Source organism: Centruroides vittatus, unplaced genomic scaffold (genome assembly GCF_030686945.1).
Source record: "Centruroides vittatus isolate TY-2023 unplaced genomic scaffold, ASM3068694v2 contig_1824, whole genome shotgun sequence".
In the NCBI taxonomy this organism is placed as follows: domain Eukaryota; kingdom Metazoa; phylum Arthropoda; class Arachnida; order Scorpiones; family Buthidae; genus Centruroides; species Centruroides vittatus.
The window spans coordinates 1,030,035-1,050,991 of NW_027121123.1; the positions used below are offsets into that span (position 1 = coordinate 1,030,035).

At 24.1% G+C, this 20,957-nt stretch overlaps 1 protein-coding gene across 2 annotated transcripts in view; it reads left to right on the plus strand.

Annotated features, from left to right (window-relative positions):
- Positions 1–20,957, plus strand: part of Elk (Eag-like K[+] channel) — a 63,718-nt gene that overhangs the window by 37,687 nt on the left and 5,074 nt on the right. For both annotated transcript variants that reach the window (XM_067264133.1, XM_067264134.1), the window contains 9 exons: positions 7,105–7,263; positions 9,918–10,151; positions 10,284–10,430; positions 12,092–12,231; positions 12,338–12,599; positions 12,685–12,845; positions 13,003–13,207; positions 19,456–19,638; positions 19,738–19,937. In XM_067264133.1, the coding sequence (XP_067120234.1) occupies positions 7,188–7,263; positions 9,918–10,151; positions 10,284–10,430; positions 12,092–12,231; positions 12,338–12,599; positions 12,685–12,845; positions 13,003–13,207; positions 19,456–19,638; positions 19,738–19,937 (1,608 nt within the window). In that variant the 5' untranslated portion in view covers positions 7,105–7,187. The remainder of the gene's footprint in view (positions 1–7,104; positions 7,264–9,917; positions 10,152–10,283; positions 10,431–12,091; positions 12,232–12,337; positions 12,600–12,684; positions 12,846–13,002; positions 13,208–19,455; positions 19,639–19,737; positions 19,938–20,957) is intronic.

Sequence of the window (20,957 nt, forward strand, 5' to 3'; positions counted from 1 at the left end):
TCAAATGCGTTGTGATCTGTTCTGAATTTATATCCTTCTTCGGATTTATTCTCTGTTTCGCAATTTATGCAGCAGGGTGGTCTATCTAGTCGATTGCAGTCTGCGTATTTATGTTGCTTTGTGCAGTGACTGCATGTGAGATATTCTATACAGTTTTTGGCGTAATGGCCATATCCGCAGCAGTTATAACATCTTATTAGTGGAATATATAAATGAATAGAAGTTAAGCTATATTTATAATTGGACTAATAATAAAAGTATTTATTTTAATTCTAACCACTTAAATAATAATTATTTAAGGTTTGCGTACTTAAAATCACAGCCTAAGAAACAAATAAGAAGAAAAAATATGCATACAACTGAATTATCATTTAAGAAATTTATTTCTGCAATAATATTTGAGAAAATAATTTATAAAATAAACATTTTATGTCAATAAAACTATCGTTTTTTAACGTATAGGAATGGTATTCAGTCATAACAAACTTTTATGTATAAATTAATAATCTTTATTAAAGATAAATGTGATGTAGAAAGCAAATATTTATATAGCAACTGTTTAAAAAAACGAACAAAAAATCACTTAGTAAACTAAATTTGTGTTTAAAACCCGCAAATGATTAAACATTCATCTATTTAAATAACATATTCCCAACTTACTTTAATCCTTATATATTTAATAAATAATAGTCTATGTCCATGATGTTTTATTCTCTATCCACTCGATTCATTCACTGAATAGAAAGGGAAAGAGCAAGAAAACATAATTGTGTTGTAGGTATCACAGTCTGCTAATGTATATGATGGATGAGGATCATATCCAGATTCAAACATATTTTTTTCTATTTAGCTTTCCTTTCTGCGAACAGGCAAGTACTTGATATAATATAAGTGATATATTGAATGTTATTTATGAAATAACTACTTATTTATCATAGAAATTGTAAAGGAGAAAAATGTTTTAAATGTTTGTAATGTTTAGTGGATGATATATTTTTATCTGGACAAAAATATTCTGATATTTGTTCCTAGTTGATCCTAAACTTTGCATGCAAACGTCGTATAAATATTATATTTTGCGTTATTGTTGCTTAGTGATACAGCAAAAATGTAAACAGAGCGTAGTTTGCAATGTTTATCATTTTCAATTTTATTCAGTTTCCTGCGAGAGATTAATTTTTTTTTATATTAAAATATCTGTATAACTTTCTGGATAATCTCAGTTTACTTTCAATAGATTTGTTTGTTGACACTACATATTTTTACAATAATAAAAATACACAAAATAATATTAAAAATGAAGATACGTACAAGATAATTGTAGTCTTCTTCCTAAAGTTTTTAAATTAATATTTTATTTATTTGTTTATTTATTTTAACTAATACACTAGGATAGTCTTACAGATAAAGGATTTTCTCCGCCAACAACAATATAAAACCCAAAAATACAATGATTAAAACATTTTTATCTTCGATACTTAGAAAATAATTAATATATCTTCTCGCATTAAAGAGGGGCCAGCAGATTATTTGGCTAGGGGGCCTCAACTTTTTAAAATAGAATTGTTATTATAAAAAAAAATTATTTCAATTTTTAACATTATTTTTTAAAAATATATTGAAGGCCTTACTATGGTAAGATGCCTTGCCTCTTAAGACCTTAACATCTATAGAAGAAACGGATATAAGTCAAGAGATGTTATTACTGTTTTAAGTTTATATACATTCTAAATCAAATTAAAATTCATTTTAATTTATTTTCTAAGGCTATGTAAATCATATTTTAGAGTACAATTACTGTTTTGTGCAACTTTTTCCGTTAGAATTATAGAAGAATATTTAAGTCAAGAGGTGCATATAATCGCTGGGATGTTGAGATAAATGAGTTGTTAATGCAAAGTTTATCCGAACTTCGAAGCCTTGAATCACTTCTTAAGGCATTGTTTTTTGATTTGTTAATATTTATGACAAGATAATTATCTTCTGCATATTTATAAAGGAACATTATTTAATTTCCCTGTCGAAAACTATCGCATATCGTCTTCATAATTTTAACTGATTTTTGAACCACCCTGTATACTACTGTATTAAAATAACTGTTTACATAACGTTCTCAATCAATTAATTACATTTAAACCTCAATCATTTAATTGAAATATTCAATTTATCTTAATTAACATTTACATAAGCTGTATTTTAAATAAAAAATTTGTTGTTTAAATATTTAATAATTTATAGGAAAAATGTATATATATATAAGAATTAATTTAATCGATGTAAGCAATTTTAGATTATAATCTTTATATTTTAATCTTATACATTATGAAAAATAAATAGATATTCAACATTTATCGAGTCGAACTCAACCGAGTTTCGTCTCTTATTTTAAGATTATCTTTAAAATTTATTGTAAATCTCCTTTAGAGAAATCGCTTTTGGGAAGATTTACGAGTTCAATATTTTGTAACGATCTCCCCTACTACATATAAATAGAGTAAAAGTATCCAGGGTCGGTTGTTACACAGAGCAAACCTATATTGTTTCCGTTATAAATGTTAAAATTACTATGAGAAGCATCACTCTAGTCTCTTAACATCCCTTCTTTTTTTTTCTTCAGGAATCTTTATCTATGGTCATACTCTGGAAAAAACTGAAGAATAGTATTCGTGTTGACAGGTCAAAAATATATATATTTTTAAACTGAAAAAAATATATATATATTTTGACTTTCTTAACATTGGATTATATTTTTGTCAAATTTAAAACAGAATTTTCTTAAATAAAAATTGATTTTTCTTTAGTTTAAAACTTGAAAAATAAATTTAATAACGTTTAAATGCGTTATATTAGTTCATAAAGTATAAGTCAACATCTCCATATTTTTATTTAATTTATCCATTTACCTTGTTTACAATTAGGAATTGTTCTAAGATAGAAGATCGCCTCCCTCCACACAAAACTAAAATATAAAACTTACGTAAAATACATTTAAAAGAAATAAATAAATCGAATTGTAGTTGATATATTCACTTCATGAGAAAATTGAATGTTGATTTTCATTTATAAAATAAAAGAATTTGTAGGGAGGAACTAGAGTAATGTTGCATTTTCAAAAACACAGCATCAATTGCATTTCATAGTTCTATGTTTGTTTCAAAATTTCGTTAAAAGCTTTCACGAAAAAAATAAAAATAAAAATAAAATTCGGGAAAATGCCAAATTACTCAACTGTTTGGCCTGAATTTCTTGGGGAGAAGTTGTTTGTTATTTGAAGCTTCTTCTTGTATTATCTAACAACACGAAAATTGAGTTAACAAATTATTTTGGCTCTCATACAAATGGCCATTGTTAAATGTCTTTTTAAAAAATTTTATCTTTAAAACTTTTATAAATAAAAACTAAATAATGATTTATTTTATTTATCTTTAAGCGTATTTTATTAAATATAAAATTCCAAACAAATTTATACCCTTATAAATATATAACAATTTATACCTCTCTGTATCTAAGTTAAAGAAAACTTTAAATTTATTAATTATTTATAACTGTACGTGCTTTGTGTTCAACAGATTCGAAGTATTCGTGTTATATAAGACATAAGTATGTGTTTTTAATTTACTTAAATCAATAAATTTAGAGTTTATATTATGAAATGCAGAGTGAGCAGAGGAAAAAATTTTAATTCAAAATTCAGCCGCTAGGGTCAAATTTGGCGCTGTTGCTCACTTGTTTGCACATTACGTAGTTTCTTAACGATTTTCGGGAGTGAAGAAACAAAGTAGAATCATTTTATTTCAATTACAGATGTGAAATTGGGAGACCACGAAAGTGGGCGCCATGACTTTTAACCTATCGGAGGATTGTGTTTTATACTCGAAATTAATTAGAAAACGTACACATTAAGGGAGACATCAGCGCCAAATTTCGCCCTAGCGGCTAAATTTTAAAATAAAAATTGATTGAGATTTTTCCAATAGTTCTTTCTACTGCTTTGAACACCTACTCTAATTTTGATTGATATAATTATATTAATATTAATTCTTCGTGGGCTATATTCTTACGTAGAAACACACTGAATCACAATATTTTAAAAATATAGATTTATCTAATATCTTCTCTAACTTGAATGTTTGATCGTTCCACTTAAGATTCATCTTACTTATCTTTTATGCTCTACTGACGATGAATTTTGGATAAAATATTGTTTTCTTAATATATTTGGTAAAAATAAACCATAAAATATTATTTGCAACGATTTTAGTTAATTGAATATATAGAAAGTCCGTATTAGAAACAACTTTGTGATAGAAATCTAATAGTTTCAGGCGAGTATAGTTCATTGCACCCTTAAGCAAGTCAGAAAAGTTCTTCGTTTCAGAAAAATTTCCTATAAAATTAAAATATGGCTCCTAGAAGGAGAATATAAGAAGAATATTTAGATAGATATATTCATTTATATGTTTATAAAACAATTTTATTAATCAATTTTATATGATAAACTTTTAAAAATTTTATATTTATCAATTATAATTTTAAATTTATGATTTATCATATATATTATTCGTAGATTTAGTTGATTTACATATAGATTCTACAAGTACTGGATTTAATTAAGATTCTTGACACCTTTTTACTTGATGGAACTTGGAATTCATAGGAAAATTCGTACTTTAGAGTGCCAAAAACTCATTTTAAAATTTAAAAAAATTGAAAATTTTATCTAAATTTTTACGATTTTCCTTAAATCTAGTTTAAGTACGTGCTTAATCTATTGAAGAATAATTTATAATTGGATTAAAACGTATTGCGAAAATAATGTATTTTAAGTTATTTTAATTATTTTTAAGAGCTTTTTAACATTACAATGCTTTTTTTAAAAAGAATTTTCTTTCTTATTTTATTTAAAGTACTTTTTTGTGTTGACATGAAATTATTTAATCAAATTCTGTTTAAAAATCTCTTGTAAAACTATATTACACAAAAGATTTCTTCCATTTAAGATTGCCAAGTTTCATTCTTTTAATTCTTAAATCCTTAAAAAAATTCTTTACAAAATTTTTTAAATTAAAAAAAAACTATGAAGAGATCCCAACAATTAAGAATTATATTAGATGAATCCTATTAAATTTATTTAAATAAAAATTTCTTAATCGTATCACCGTCTTTCTTATCCCCTCACTATCTTCCTTTCTCCACTCTACCCCCTCGAATAGTCTCTACTCCTAAATATAATAATCTTTATAAGAATATTTTTAATTCTTTTAATCCTTAAATTCTTACAAGGATTTCTTATAAATAAAAGATTCCTTACAGAATCTAAAATATTGAAAACTGTAAAGACAGTTGAGAAATTTAAAAAAAAAAACCCTTTAAAACCCTAAAAATTGAAAAATTTATTTTAAAATCTCAATCCAGAACAATTTAAAACCTTAAAAAGCGTTTAAAAACTAAAAACATTATCACAAAATCCTTATAATTGCAGGGATTTTATTAGGAACTTTTAATTGTTGGGACTAAAAATAAGAATTTTTCGTAAGGATTTTTAATACGAAAATTTAAAAAATCAATATAAAAAATGTTCACAAAGAACTTTAAAAACTAAAAATAAAATCTTAAAAAATTATAGCTAACAACTAAAAAAAAAGAAATTGCAGACTTCTAACAAGTAAAAATTCCTTTTAGAAACCCTAAATACTAAAAAAATCCTCATTAGTAACCTTTCTATTAGCTTTTTTATCTCTTAAAAAATTCTTTTATTTAGTTTTCAAACGATCAAAAACGTTTATAATTATCTAACTTTAATCGAATTTTAAAAAATAAAATATTAAATGAATTATAATTATATATTAAATTACACATTTGCTGAAAAGTATATAATTATGTTAATCTTCTCTCATTATATAATTACCATTTAAATCAATAAAAATATAAATGTATATACATTCGAATGTAATTAAGTTTAACTTTATTAACATTAATTTCCTTTATTACTTTCATTACAATTAGTTGTAATTTTTCTTTTTAAATGGTTAAATATGTTTACTTTCTGTATTTACCTGTTTATCACTTATTGACGTCACACTACCATAGTAACTAAAGTTGTTTTTGGTAAAAGGTTTGATGACACTGTATCTAATTTAACGAAATTTAAGGTATAAAAAGTTAAAAGCTTTACTTTCGCAATATAATCACCTTTATATATAAATATAATTTATTATTAAGTGCATTTTTTTTATGGATTGTATGTAATTTTCTGTTGTTTACCCTTAAAAATAAACCTTAAATCTTCGTATTTTAACTAATAAACTTAATGAAATATATAATTTATCAGTATATTATTAATTAATAACTTAAAACTTATATGTTTTATCAATTTTATTTAGTAAAAAATATGGAAAAATATAGTTTAAATAATATATATATATATATATATAGTGTATATGTGTGTGTGTGTGTGTGTGTGTGCATATTGTACTCGAAAATAAACTTTCTTTAGGGAATTAAAATTATTTTAAAATAATTTATAATTAATTTTATAAATATTTTAATTAATCAATTAATAAATTTGCGTTATTTTAATTAGTAAAAACTGTAAAAGTATGTTATTATCTCTGTTTTTAATTAATCAAGTTTAATTTACTTGTCATTGTATATAAAAATCTATATATTTTTTTAATATTTTATGTAAAGCTTAATAAATTACAATAATTTTTAAATTATTTTATGCGTTGTAATTTTAAAAAATGCAGTTTAAAATGATAAAAAGAGAACAGGCATGATTGTCATCATTACAAATAAACATTTCATTTAAATATAACATTAATTATTAACAAATATTATAACTAATAAAATTAATAAATAAATATAAAAATACGCATAGATTAGTTTAAAAATCGACTAAAAAGTGTGGAGTTTAGAAATTGTATATTTATGAAGATGCTCGAGAGTTTCATCGCCATTAGAGAAAATCAGGAGGAGAAAAATATATATATATGTCCACCCACAAAACGTTATATAAATATAAAATTAAATGTTTACGCTTGAATTAAATAATATAATCAGACAGTTAAAAAATCAAAATGTTATCTTTTATTTTAATTTTAGATTTTATGCTGAGATGGCTCTGAATACTCAAGCAGGATGAGTGGTATATCATAGCTTCGATTGAATAAATCAATAAGACTCAAATGCCTGCCAGAAAAGGACTACTCGCACCACAGAATACATTTTTAGATACCATAGCTACCAGGTTTGATGGAACACGTAAGTATTTATAAAAATAATCTTTAAATACCATCAACTTTCATCCATCATCTTGGAGAAGTTACTTACATCCGTAGCTTAATAGTAATAATAATAATAGTTATAAAATGATAAATAAAATTACATGAAAAAAATGGTAAATTTAGTTACTACTTTCTTGAAATTTATTTTATTTTCTTCTTAAATATAAGAAAAAATGTAAAAGATTTAACATAATCGATATCGTAACGCTACAAGGAAGCAACGATGTGTAACATTATTTGGCATCTGTCGTCTCTAATAGTGTGAAATATAAAGAGAATCGCGAATGAATATCCTTTTAAAATAAAATAAAATATAATATAATAAATTTATTTCTTTTTTTCCTCCTCTATAACACGAGTTTAAATAATTTCATTCGTGAAACGTTTTCGCATTATTTAAAATGTGATTTGACTAGTTTAACTGAAGCTTTCTTTCTTACAAATATCGTCGTTTATTCTCTTGTTATGAAAGTTGTCTTTATAATAAAGGTTTTCGGAGGCAATTTAAATTCTTTCCATGGATTTTTCTTGAGTATATGTACGAATATAAGCTTTATGTTTCTAGTAAAATTGATAGCACAGCATTAGAAATGAATATTTTTCAATGATTTGCTATCGTTTTCTAACAGTCTTTCGTGCTGTAGTAAAAAAAAGAAAAAAATTGTGCAAGGATAATAACTAGCTAATATCCTGGTAACATTCGATAAATTCAGCTACTTTCTTTCTTTTCTCGAGAGAGCACTCTCTGCTAGTTTCTTTTTTATTTATTTATTTTTTCGGTTGTTGCTCACATGTTTCTATGCTCTAACGCCTTCATATTAATGTTCTATCATTCGTTCATGCATTGATCGATGAAAATACCAACTGTGAATCAAAATACCAGTAATATGGAAGAAAGGCGTGAAAATACCTTAAAATATATTAAATAAAACTAAAATAAACGCAAATATTTTTTAAAATTTTGTGTTTAAAATATTTTAAAATGTTAGCAGTGTGTGCCTTGGTTACTAGGGCTTTTCAGGGGGTAGAATTGTTGAGGTTAGGTTGAGAGAGGGTGATAAAAACAATGGTCTTAGTAACTAAAATGTACTGTACTTTTAACGATCCAGGTATTTACCACAGTGAAACTGAGAAACATAAAAATTGCACGTGCTTCAGTACGAGGGGTGGGCTTTAGAGGTGATGGGGATCACTATAGTATTTTTTCTATAGTGTCGAAGAATATTCGTGACAAATTTGGTGCAGATACATTGAAAGATATAGAACTATTTACCTAATATACATAATATATATTTTGATTTATATATAGGCTATATATATATGTAGATGTGTAAAAAACTTACTTAGAATGTATTTAAAGTTATAAAAAAATTAAGCAATATTTTTAAATTAAATTATTTATAATCCATAAAAAATCTTCCTAAATTGAAATATTATCTTATTCAAATTTTAATCTTACAAATAAATTACTTATTAATTATTTTCTATTTAATTGAATACTTTAAAAGTAATATAATTTTGTAAAGATTTTTTAATGCTACTTTATTGAATGTTTATCATTAAAGCAATCTCATTTAGTAAATTAAACTCCTCTCATTTAGTGAATGGAAGGTGTTCTGCTTAATGGATCGCTTCAATATCGTTACAAAAATTTTCTTTTATATTAAATATTTAAAAGAGTAATCCGAATAACGTCAAATTTTCCCTTAAATAAACATGTTACCTAACACGAGACTACAGAATTTAAATATTTTTAAATGCTTTCAAATTTATATTTTAAAAAATTATTTTGTAAGAATGTAATTAAATTTCATTATAATTTGTTTAGTTAAATTATATAAAATACTAAAAGGAGCAAAGAGTATTGTGACATCATCACAATGCCGGGCTGCAATTTTAATCATATTTTTTAAAATTATTTAATTTAAAATATATGCTCTCGATCTCAAATTAGTAGTATCTTGCCCCTGTAAATCATACTTTTCCTGATAACAAGGTCATCTATCTATAACCATTTTGGTGAAAATTTATCTAGACTTTCATCTATCTAATACCGTTTTCGATATTAAGAAGAGAGAGACAGACAGACACACATTGAAAATTTATAGGTCTACAATTTTTTCAAATTGCAGCCCAATAAAGAGATTAAAAAATTAATAATCAGAATTAGAATCTCTAGAGCGTGGGTTTCCATGGGGATCAGAGGTTAATGAAAGTACGAGAGGGGGAAATATAGCTGCAAATATAAAAAATTTTATTTTAAAATATTAAAAATTTTACATATTTTCTTGCTCTCAAATAAATTTAGGAAGATGCCTTTTAAAAATTATGTAGGTGTGGTGCATACATATATAAATTTTTCTTGAAAGGGGTCGATATATGAAAAAGATTCTTAGAGGTTGAATATAACAAATATTTTGATAAAAATTAGAAATGTTAATGGATATTTCCTTCAAGTTAAGAACAATCAGCTTGACTCGTTAATGAACAGTAGAAAAAAATTAAAAGAATAAGTTAAAAGTATTTATTTTAATATATATATATATATATATATATTAAGATAAATTATATAATGTATATATATATATATACATTTATAAAATTTTATCTTTGTTTTTATTTTATTTTTAGATAGCAACTTTGTGTTGGGTAATGCCCAGGTGCCATCCGTTTATCCGATCGTGTACTGTTCCGATGGATTCTGTGAATTGACAGGATTTCCGAGAGCTCAGATCATGCAAAAAGGATGTGCATGCAACTTTCTCTATGGACCAGAAACTAGGGAAGAGCATAAAAAACAAATTGAAAAAGCTCTAGAAAATAAAATCGAACTAAAATTAGAAATCATGTTTTATACAAAAGCGGGTATGCTTTCTTCTTCTTCTTCTTCTTCTTCTTCTTCTTCTTCTACTATCAAATTCTCTAATTCTCTGTAATAACCAACTTTTAGATAGTTGAAAAAAAACATTGAGTGAGTTTAATTTTTTCATATTTTAGGTTGTCCATTTTGGTGCCTACTGGATATAGTTCCAATTAAGAATGAAAAACACGAAGTGGTCCTTTTCTTGGCTTCTCATAAAGATATTACTAAATCAAAAATTGCTGAGAATGAGTTAAATGATGGATATGATAGCTTTGAATTGGGTAAGTCATTTTTATTTTAAAAAATCATGAAAAAATAAAATATAAATAGAATTTTAATAATGTTTTGAATTCGTTTATTAATTTTAAAAAAATTTCTTTTCAGCAAATTAATTAATTATTAAGTTTATCAGTAAATGTAATTCATGAGCTTTTCCACCTCCTCTTCCACTTATTTACTTATTGAATCCACTCAAATGTTAAATTATTTAGAATATTACAAGTAAAACTGATAAATTTAGTATAATTTGTATAATTTATACATAAATATAATTAAATTTTAAATATTATTGATGACAAGTTAAAATATTACAAAAAAAACTTGAGTTATTCATTTAAATATTATAATTTAAACAATATTTATTTATTTAGTAGATATAGATAAATAAAATTTTATATATTTTAATTTTATTATGTAATTATTTTTAAAAAATATTCTGTAAAATATAAAAAATATAGAATATTTAAGTCTAGTAATTTATAATTTTTCTCTATCAAAGTTAGCTGTTATACGAATAATATGCAATCTGCTATTCATTTCTTTATTTCCTGAGGGATGCTTTCATGTCAAAACTGGGTAGAAAACGAGATTCGTTTGTGTAGACCAACCATGCAAGAAGAATTCGATCGAAACATCTCGATCGGAAAAAATAGAATGAAATTCTATCTTCTCTTCGATACTATCTTAATTTTTTTTTCTATATTCCAATAATGTATTTTGACATTGATTAGCAGTAATTGCTCACAAATTTCAAAACTGTTAAGAATTTCTTTCTATAAATTTAATTTTTTTTTCTTTCTAAAAATAAAACAAATAATAAATTTTCTATATATATTTTTATGTAAGAAATATTTTAAAATATTCTACATTAATTTAATTTAATATTGGAACTGAAGCGAAGTTTATATATATATATATATATAATGTAATTCTAAGGAGGATAATAATAATTTTGAGTTAAATGTTATCTTAATAGCATTTAGACATGTCACGAAAGCTAAGTATGGATACTAATGGGTTATAGGCAAAATTGACTGTCTTGCTGTCGCTTAACAAGATTATATAAAGATCTTACCCGTTCTTTTAAGTGCACTTAAGTCACGAATGTTTTATCTTAAAATGGGAATTTATAAATTTAATATAAATTTTTTGAAAGTAAATTATATTTAAAACTTTAAATTATTTTTAACTCTACGTTTATATTATTATAATAATATATATGTGCATGTAATATATTATATTTTTCAATCGAATTATATATTTAATTCGATTTTAGTTTGTAATTGTAATATATTTTCTAATTTGAAATGAGAAGAGAAATTAATATCCGGCTTATAAATGATTTATTAGCTTAATTTATAATTATCACAGTTAAATATTTAATTGTGTTTAAAAATATTTGTTACAAATTACAAGAGGTTTGCAAGTTGTAACAACTTGCAAAGGCTTGTAATTTGCAAGTTTTATATTTAAATCATCGATTTTCGAACAGAAAAAATAGTCATACAATGTTTATCAGTGTCTAAATAAAATTATAACGATGGTATACACAACTTACTTCTTACTTAATAGTATACCCAAATTTACTTTTTTAAAATTATTTTTATTATATATTAGATTTATTTTAATTAATTTTGACATATTTTCCCCTATTTTTCCATAGATGCAAACGGTAACTTAGATCCTGAAGAAGGATGTCTTCCTGGCTCTCATAATCAAAGAAGAAGAAGTAGAGCGGTTCTCTATCAGTTATCCGGTCATTATAGGCAAGATAAAATGAAAACAAAATTAAAATTAAATAATGTACAGTATGCACTTTACTTAAGAAATTTAATTAAAAAAAGAAAAACAAAAAAATATATTAAAATAATAACCGAAATTAACAGTAGAAATTCTTTCTCTTTTGCAGAAACTGCTTCATACAACAGCCTTACCTGAATACAAGACAGCAGCCTTAAAAAGATCCAGGTTTATTATTTCACATTATGGTATTTTTAAAACTTGTTGGGACTGGCTTATTTTATTTGCTACTTTTGATGTAGCTGTTGTTGTACCATATAGTGCTGCTTTTCATAATCGAGATGATAATGGTCTAGAGGAGAAACAGGATATGAGACGTTACAGCAAAACTATAATTGCAGATATTCTAGTCGAAGTATTGTTTATAATAGGTAAAAAATAAATAAATAAAAATTTTGATAAATTAATTAATATATGATATATACTTCTTGTATATTTAAATTTAATTAATTGTAGATATCATATTGAATTTTCGAACGACGTTTGTTAACAAGAAGGGAGAAGTAGTTACTAAGCCAAAATCTATAGCAATTCATTACGTTCGTGGATGGTTCCTTGTTGATGTTTTAGCAGCTTTACCTTTCGACCTTTTATTTGCAGCCAACTTATATAGCAGAGTAAATATTATTCTTCCTTATTAGAAGCTATATGAATTATATAACGTACAGTACATGGAAGCCTTAAAATAATATTAAAGATCTATGTGCCAAGCTTTTACTTGGCTAAAACTCTTGATCGTTTATACATTTATTTTTTTAATTTATTTATTTTTAGAATACTTTAATACATTTGCTAAAACTGACGAGACTGCTTAGGCTGGCAAGACTAATGCAGAAAATGGATAGATTTTCTCAGTATAGTGCCATCATTCTAACTCTATTAATGTTAATGTTTAGTTTGATGGCTCACTGGATGGCCTGTGTTTGGTACGTGATTGCAGTAGGGGAGATAGAGAACAACCCAATCAATTGGGATGTAGGTAAAAAAATGCTTTTTATTCGATAACTTCAATTTAAGTATGTCTTATTGGAATAAATAAATGTACATAAAATCTCGATTTAAAAAAAAAAATATATATATATATATATATAATTAATTTATAGCAACATTAGCGTATATTTATGTTTGTAATTTAATTACCATTTAAAATGTATTATATTAAAATCAAGTCTACTTTTAATTGTCATTAACAACGACAATAGAATTTAACGTTTGGATTATTTCAGGATTTTTACTAAAACTGTCTCTTAATTTTAATTAAGATTATACGACAAGAATATTTTATACTAGTTAGAATTAAATTTACAATAAAAATTATAAATTAAAACACTTTTTAAGTGATTATATTAAGTGTTTTGTTTATAAAATAATATTCATTTTAATATATACATTTATAAAATAACGCAATAAATAATTATATTATAGACTTTATATGCAATTTTCCATGATTATAAACAAAGTTTTTATTAATTAAAAATATTACTGTTAATTTTTTTTATTTTTTATATTTCTACTTTTTTGTGAATACTTAAAATGTTAATTAAATTTTTAAATATATTTTAAACAAATTATACGTTTTAATTATCATTAAAATATTTCATCTGTGTTTATTACCTGTATATTATGTTTTAAAAAATAACTTAATTATCATTCATAAAAATAATTCAACAATATTCTTCAAATCATTTAAAATATATTAAAATTAAATCTATTTTTAATTACCATCAACAATACTTCATTATTATATGTTATTACGAAAAACACTTCAGAATTATTGCTAAAAAAAGTTTTAATTACAGTTAAATATAAATCATAATAAAACTTAATATTTTCTTCAATAGCCTTAATTTCATAATTACAACAAGCAATTATTTGCAATTTTTAATCATATTTTTAATTTATTTAATTTAAAATATACGCTCTCCACCTCAAATTATTAGCTTGCCCCTGTACATCATACTTTTCCTGCTAGCAACAGAGTCTATCTAACTCCTTTCACGGGAAAATTTTTGAATTGAAATCGTGTCTTTCTTCTGGTGCATATAGTTACTATATATATATATATATAATAGATTAACTATATATTGTAATGTTACAAATTTTAATAATACAGCAATTGAACTAAAAAGAAAAGTGATCACAAGCACAGATGAATTCAACGTCCGTTCTACATATGTCCAGTCTGAAAGATGGTGACCTTTCTCTCTTCTATTCCCTGACCAAGCTGTTTCTTCTCCTTCGTGACTCCTCAGTGCTCCGAATTCTCGACAATCGCAGATTTGGAGTTAATAGGAGGGGTGCTAATGAGTAGCAGATTTTAAACTCTGCTTACATAAGTATACATATATCTATCGTTATATACAGTTAATCAGGGCCTGATGCTCCTAGTCTTTCCATATCCTCTGTCGACTTTCATCTATCTATCTCCGTTCTAGAGATTAAGGAAGACAGACAAACATACGACAGTGGAAATTTATAAGTCTAGAATTTTTTCAAATTGCAGCCCAATAAAAAACAATAATTATTCTTTTAAAAAAAAGAACGAAAGATCTGTTCTATTAATAGCTTACTAATTATAATTTTTCCTATGTATTAATTGGATTATAAGTAATGAATAAATATAAATTAGGTTAAATTTATCTCAGGATGGATGCAAATAATATTACATTTATCTGTACTTAATAGGCTTATCGACTTTACAGAGTCGTTGATAGAGAATGTCCGTGTTCTTAATCCTGGTTCAGTTCTGCATTGCCATTGAGAGGGAAATTATTCCTATAGAAAACAGTAGATATTTCCTGAATCCAAGTTAATTTGTCAACAGAAAACGAATCTTTTATTTGTTTAATGATCGTTAACATCCTTCGATAAACAATGCAACTTGTATCGTTTTGATTTTGACAGTTTAAATTGATTTCATTTATTTGTAAATGATGTTAATTATAAATTTATTCAGTTAACTAATTAATTGATAAATTTAGTTTAATTAATAATTACCAATTAAATATATCGTTTTCGATAAATTTAAATAAAGAAATTCTTTTTTTATAGTTAATTCTTACTTCAAAAAATATAATAGTTATTTATATATATATAAATGATGATGCTAGATAATATTTTCTATAGAAAAAATAATTTTTAGTACTTGTAATTGAAGAAAACAACAGTTTATTATTATAAAAAATGTTATTTTTTAATAATTTTTATATATTTATAACAATTGCAACTGAAAAAAATAGAATTTAATATCTATATTTTTGTTTAAAACTTAGGTATTTTTATAAATAAATATTAATTTTAATTTTATAATTAATATCTTTATAATTGAATAAAAAATTTAATTTTTATAATCTACAAAATTATAATTAATTAAAGAAAAAATAGCATTTAAAATCGGTATTTTTTTTAACTTAAAAATATTAAATCATAATTAGATACTATAAAGACACACAAACATAATTTAATTAATATAATAAATTATGAAGTAGATATGTTTTTTAAAGATTTATTTATATTAATATAAATATTTTAATTAATTTAGGAAAAGTTTTTATACGATTAAAAGTTTAATCAAGTAATTCAATCGATTTTATTGTAATTTAATTTTACCCTTTAATTTGAAGTGCGATGCTTTTGACTTATTTTTAGATAATAGCTCTGGTTAATAATTAATAAGGATGATTATATTATTATTTATAAATCAAGTTTCTCTTTTAAAAATTAATATTTAATTTAGATAACATAATTATATATAATTGTAATAAATTTAGTGACATAAATCTTAAAAAAGGGGTGTTTATTTTACATAATTCAGTGCATAACAAAGGTAAATTAATTGAGATTTGATTAATTATTTTCTAAAATTGTTTATTTTTATGTTAAAAATTCTACTTATGTATTTAAAAACTATATAATTTTTTTAATAATTTTTATATTGGTTTGCTTATAATAAAATAAATAAATAATAAATTATACGTTATTTAATTGGGAATATTTTATATTGATGTAACAGTATCTGTATGCTATATGTCAGCATATTATTTAATGTTATTCTATTGTTTAAGTAATATTTTTTTAAATATTAATATATAATATTACTTTTTAATTTGTTATTTTAAAATTTGTAATATTTAGCAATTATTATTTTTTAAGTTCGATTATCAGTATATTTGTAACCTGATATACTTGTCTGTGCAGTAAATTATTTGTGTACTTTGATATAGGATAACTGTTAGTTTAGATGCATTTGTACAATTTAATATATATATATATATATATTTGTTTAGTTCGGATGCATCTGTATAGTTTGAATATCTATCTGTATAGTTTAATATATATCAGTATAGTTTAATATGTATCTGTATAGTTTAGCGTATATCTATATAGTTTGACATCGTTTAACTATATAGTTTTTTAAATATATCTATACGGTATGATCGCATAATTTAAACGTATCTGTATAATTTGATGTAGCTTAATTGTATAGTTTGAACATATTTATATAGTTTTATGTAGTTTTTGACAAATTCTACTGCTAATTTCCATATTATTAATAAAAATTTATTTGTTTAAACGATATTTTTATAAATTTAAATCATACAAATAAATGCAATTTCACAACAAATGTTTTTTATTATAAAATAATTTATTTCTTTACAGAATTTTTGTGCACGAAATAAAATATTGGGATTTATATTATATTCTTATATATATTTCGAAACGTAAATCTGTAGGATGTTGAAAGAAAATATATAAATATATTTATATTATATTTTATTTCATGACTAAATATATAATTGACGATGAATGGCATATAAATTATTCATGAAAAAAAGGTTAAAACTATTAAAAATTTCACCGTAAAATGTAAACCGAATAAACTATTATATTTTCTTTAAAATGATTCATCTCTTAAAATTGGATGTCGCATTTTAGGATTACTTACACATTTTCGCACGTATCTATTTTATGTCAGGCTGTAAAACGAAATGGTGCCATGAAAATTCAAATACGTATAAGCGAACAAAACAACCTTAACTTTAAAGTAGGCATTTTACCTTGTTAATATTTTAAAACATTTTTTAAATAGAACATCATTTCCATATTCTAGAAAGGATTATCAAATTCTTTTCCTTAAATGCAAAAAAAACTAAATAACCTAATGCAAATTTCTATGATTTATAAGATGTTATTGTTAATTCTAAAGAAGATAAATTTATTTATTAATAAATCCGCTTAACTTTGTAGATTATACTCTTTTTCGAACTATTTATTTTTAATGTATATTAAATTTAATATTTTTCAATATTTTTAGAGGGGAAAAATTAAAAATTTATGGATAATATTTTGAAGAAATTTATCATTTTTTCCATAAAAAAATTTTTTAAAAAGTTAAGATAGTTCTTGAAAATTACTGTTATCACATTTCTTTCGTACTAGTTAGTTTGAACTTTAACAGAACTACCTTTTTCCTTCTAAATTTATACACATTGATATCGATTTTCCAATTAAGTTATGTGTTAAAGATTCTAAGTGACTTAATCCCCCAATTGCAAAATCCAAAAACTTAATTTCGTAAACAGGATTCTTTTATTATAAACTGTAACGTGCTTTAAAAAAATAGATTATACAGTAAACCATCAGTAAAATGAATTAATTGGACATGAATCTTTTGAAAAAATAAGAAGAAAAGAAAAATAAAGAAATCGGCCAAGGATAATTCTTGATCACGAACAGGTCATCATCTTAAGAAAATATTTTTAATGCGTTTCGCGTGAGAAATGCGTTAAAATATTCTAGAAAATGATGATTAAGCATTATATTGTTACCAAATATATAAGAAAATAAATGAATAAATAGAAATTACGTATTGCTTTTAATGAAGAAAGTTTTGTAGAATATATTTATATAATTTAAATTGCTATAAATATATACCCTTTACAGGTATTTAGACAAGTTGTGGCGCTTAACTATAATATACAAGAGGATCTTCTCCACCAAACAATAATGCATAATATATATTAATTTTGAGGATTCAGCGAAGCTCTAAGCTGAAGATTGTTTAGATTATGTGAAAGTTTGACTTAAAGATTTAGGTATTTGTGAAGAAAGGGCTTCTTGTATGGTGGAGGTCTCTCTATTGGTGGAGAAGGCACAAGAGGCCCTTCCCGTCAATTAACTAAGTATTTTTTAGGATGGAACGAGGCCCTATGCTATGACTCTACAGATATCGTTACTTTTCATTTCTATCTAAATAATAATTATGATTAATTAAAATAATAAAATATTCATTAAATAATATTATAAAAATAAAGTTTCTTCTTTCAAATATAATTCAGAATTATTTAAAATAACATTAAAAGCAGATGTTCTGAATATTATTTTCTCTCTTCTAAATTGCTAATAAGATAGATAATATATCTATATTAAGAAAACATTTAAATATATTATTATTTCGTATATAATTATGTACTTAACTATGATAAAAATGCAATTTCTCCCACCCTAAATCTAGATAATTCAAACAATAATAATTATTTTTATATTATCCTTACTGATGTATAATTAGAATAATTCATTTAACTGATATTTATTCTTTCAATTTGCTATCAGAAAATCTTCATCACCGAATAAAATTACGTTGAAATTCTGAAAACTTTATATACAATCGACAGATATTTACGATCTTCCCATTAAACAATTACCATAATAAATTCTCATATAACGTAATTTTCTTAATGGTATTAGCTTACTTGAAATAGCTGACATTCTTTAAAAGCTTTAAAATTTTCATTGTGATAATCGTCAACAATTGACTCAATGTAAATTTTTGTGTAATTATATAACAAATAACGCCGTTTACTGACAATTTACCGTATATTTATTTGTTAATTTTTTTTTGAAAAAAAAAGAAAGAAAGAAATCGAAAATAATCTCCACTGAATTGTTGTTGTTAATGGAGATTTACGGAAGAAAATTTGTGGTAAATTCGCAATTTCTCTAAACAATAAACTAGAAAAAGTAGACAATAAAACAGAATTTCGAGTGATTATTTCTTTAAAAAAATTTTTTAAAGGATTAAATATATTTTTAGAGTAGAAAAGAGGAGTTTAAATATAGAATCCTCTTCGTAATTTTCCCAATTTTTTATTTTTTTATTTTTTGCTTTATTTAATAATTAAAATTATAAAATCTGATTATCTTTTACTTCCTTTTTTTCTTGGCTAGGGTGGGTCAGTCAATTGGCATTAAAGCTAGGATACAAATTCGTCAATCAGACGGACACTGCAACACGATACATCACGGCCCTGTACTTCACAACAAGCAGCTTGACGAGTGTCGGTTTTGGTAACGTATCAGCTAATACTAACGCAGAGAAAGTATTTTCCATATTAACTATGTTAATAGGAGGTAAGAAAATTCAAATTACGTCACACTTTTATTTTTGCGTAATTAAATTGTGTGTAAAGGGGGTGCGTAAACTAACGTGATCCTTCTTGGTTTATTCAGCACTTATGCACGCTGTCGTTTTTGGGAATGTTACGGCAATTATTCAAAGGATGTATTCGAGACGTTCATTGTATCAGACAAAGCTAAGAGATTTGAAAGATTTTTTTAAATTGCATCAAATTCCGAAACAACTTCGTCAAAGGATGATCGATTATTTCCAAACTACTTGGAGTATTAATCATGGGATTGATCTGAACGAGGTCAATTTTTTATTTATTTAATAATAATTCCTTTAAAAAGAATACAATTTATAAATTTAATTATAAATACGTTATATAATTCGATTTAAATTTTATATATTATTAATTTAAAAACGAAAATCCTTGAGTTAACCGAGATAATACAAAGACAGTTAACCCAGTTAATTAATAAATTTACTTCTTAATATTCTATTGTCGAATTAATGTACTTTAATGTAGTTAAATTGAACATATTTCAAAGGTTTTAAGACTTAAAATTTCGAATTTCGATTGTTGAATAATATACAGTGAAACCTGTGTAAGACGAAACCTATATAAAACGAAAATTTGCCTAAATGGAAAAAACTTTGGTGCGATGCAGTTCCGGTTTTAACAGGTTTTAATTTATATTCTTCGAATGAATATTTATAATATCTGGATTGAAGTAATGTGAATTTTTAAAATTGCTAAATTTTTTTAACGTTTTAAATATAATTATATGTAAATATCAGTAAATTCTACATTATAATAATAAAAAAGAAAATTGAGAAAACTTTCTCGAATATAATTTGAAAATTTCTTCATTAATGTTGCATTTCTCTCGAAACTTCTTGTTTGAATCCATTTATTGATCTCTTCGGAATTAAAATATGAATATTTAATTCATTTTTAAGCGCTTAATTAGAATTCAAGTGTAATTTTTACAAAAATTATTGTAAAAAAGCGGGTATTTTGTCCCTTCTAAATCCTTCCAATTTAAAATATTTATAATGAATCTCTTCTTTAATTAAATTCAAAATTTTTTACTTTCTCTGCCATAAAGAGGCATTAAGAGGGCTATTTTAATCATACATCACGGGTTCAGTGAGGCCTACGAGTGGAAACAATGTACTAAGAACCAAACTACAAATCCGGGCCCCGTGTCAAAAAATTCTTGAAGATTTTTGATTTCCCGGAAACCATCTTGGGTCCCCCAGAGCTGTAAGCTGACACCTTAACCTCTTCGGTCATCCGGCCGTACTAATTCGAGATTTAAAACAT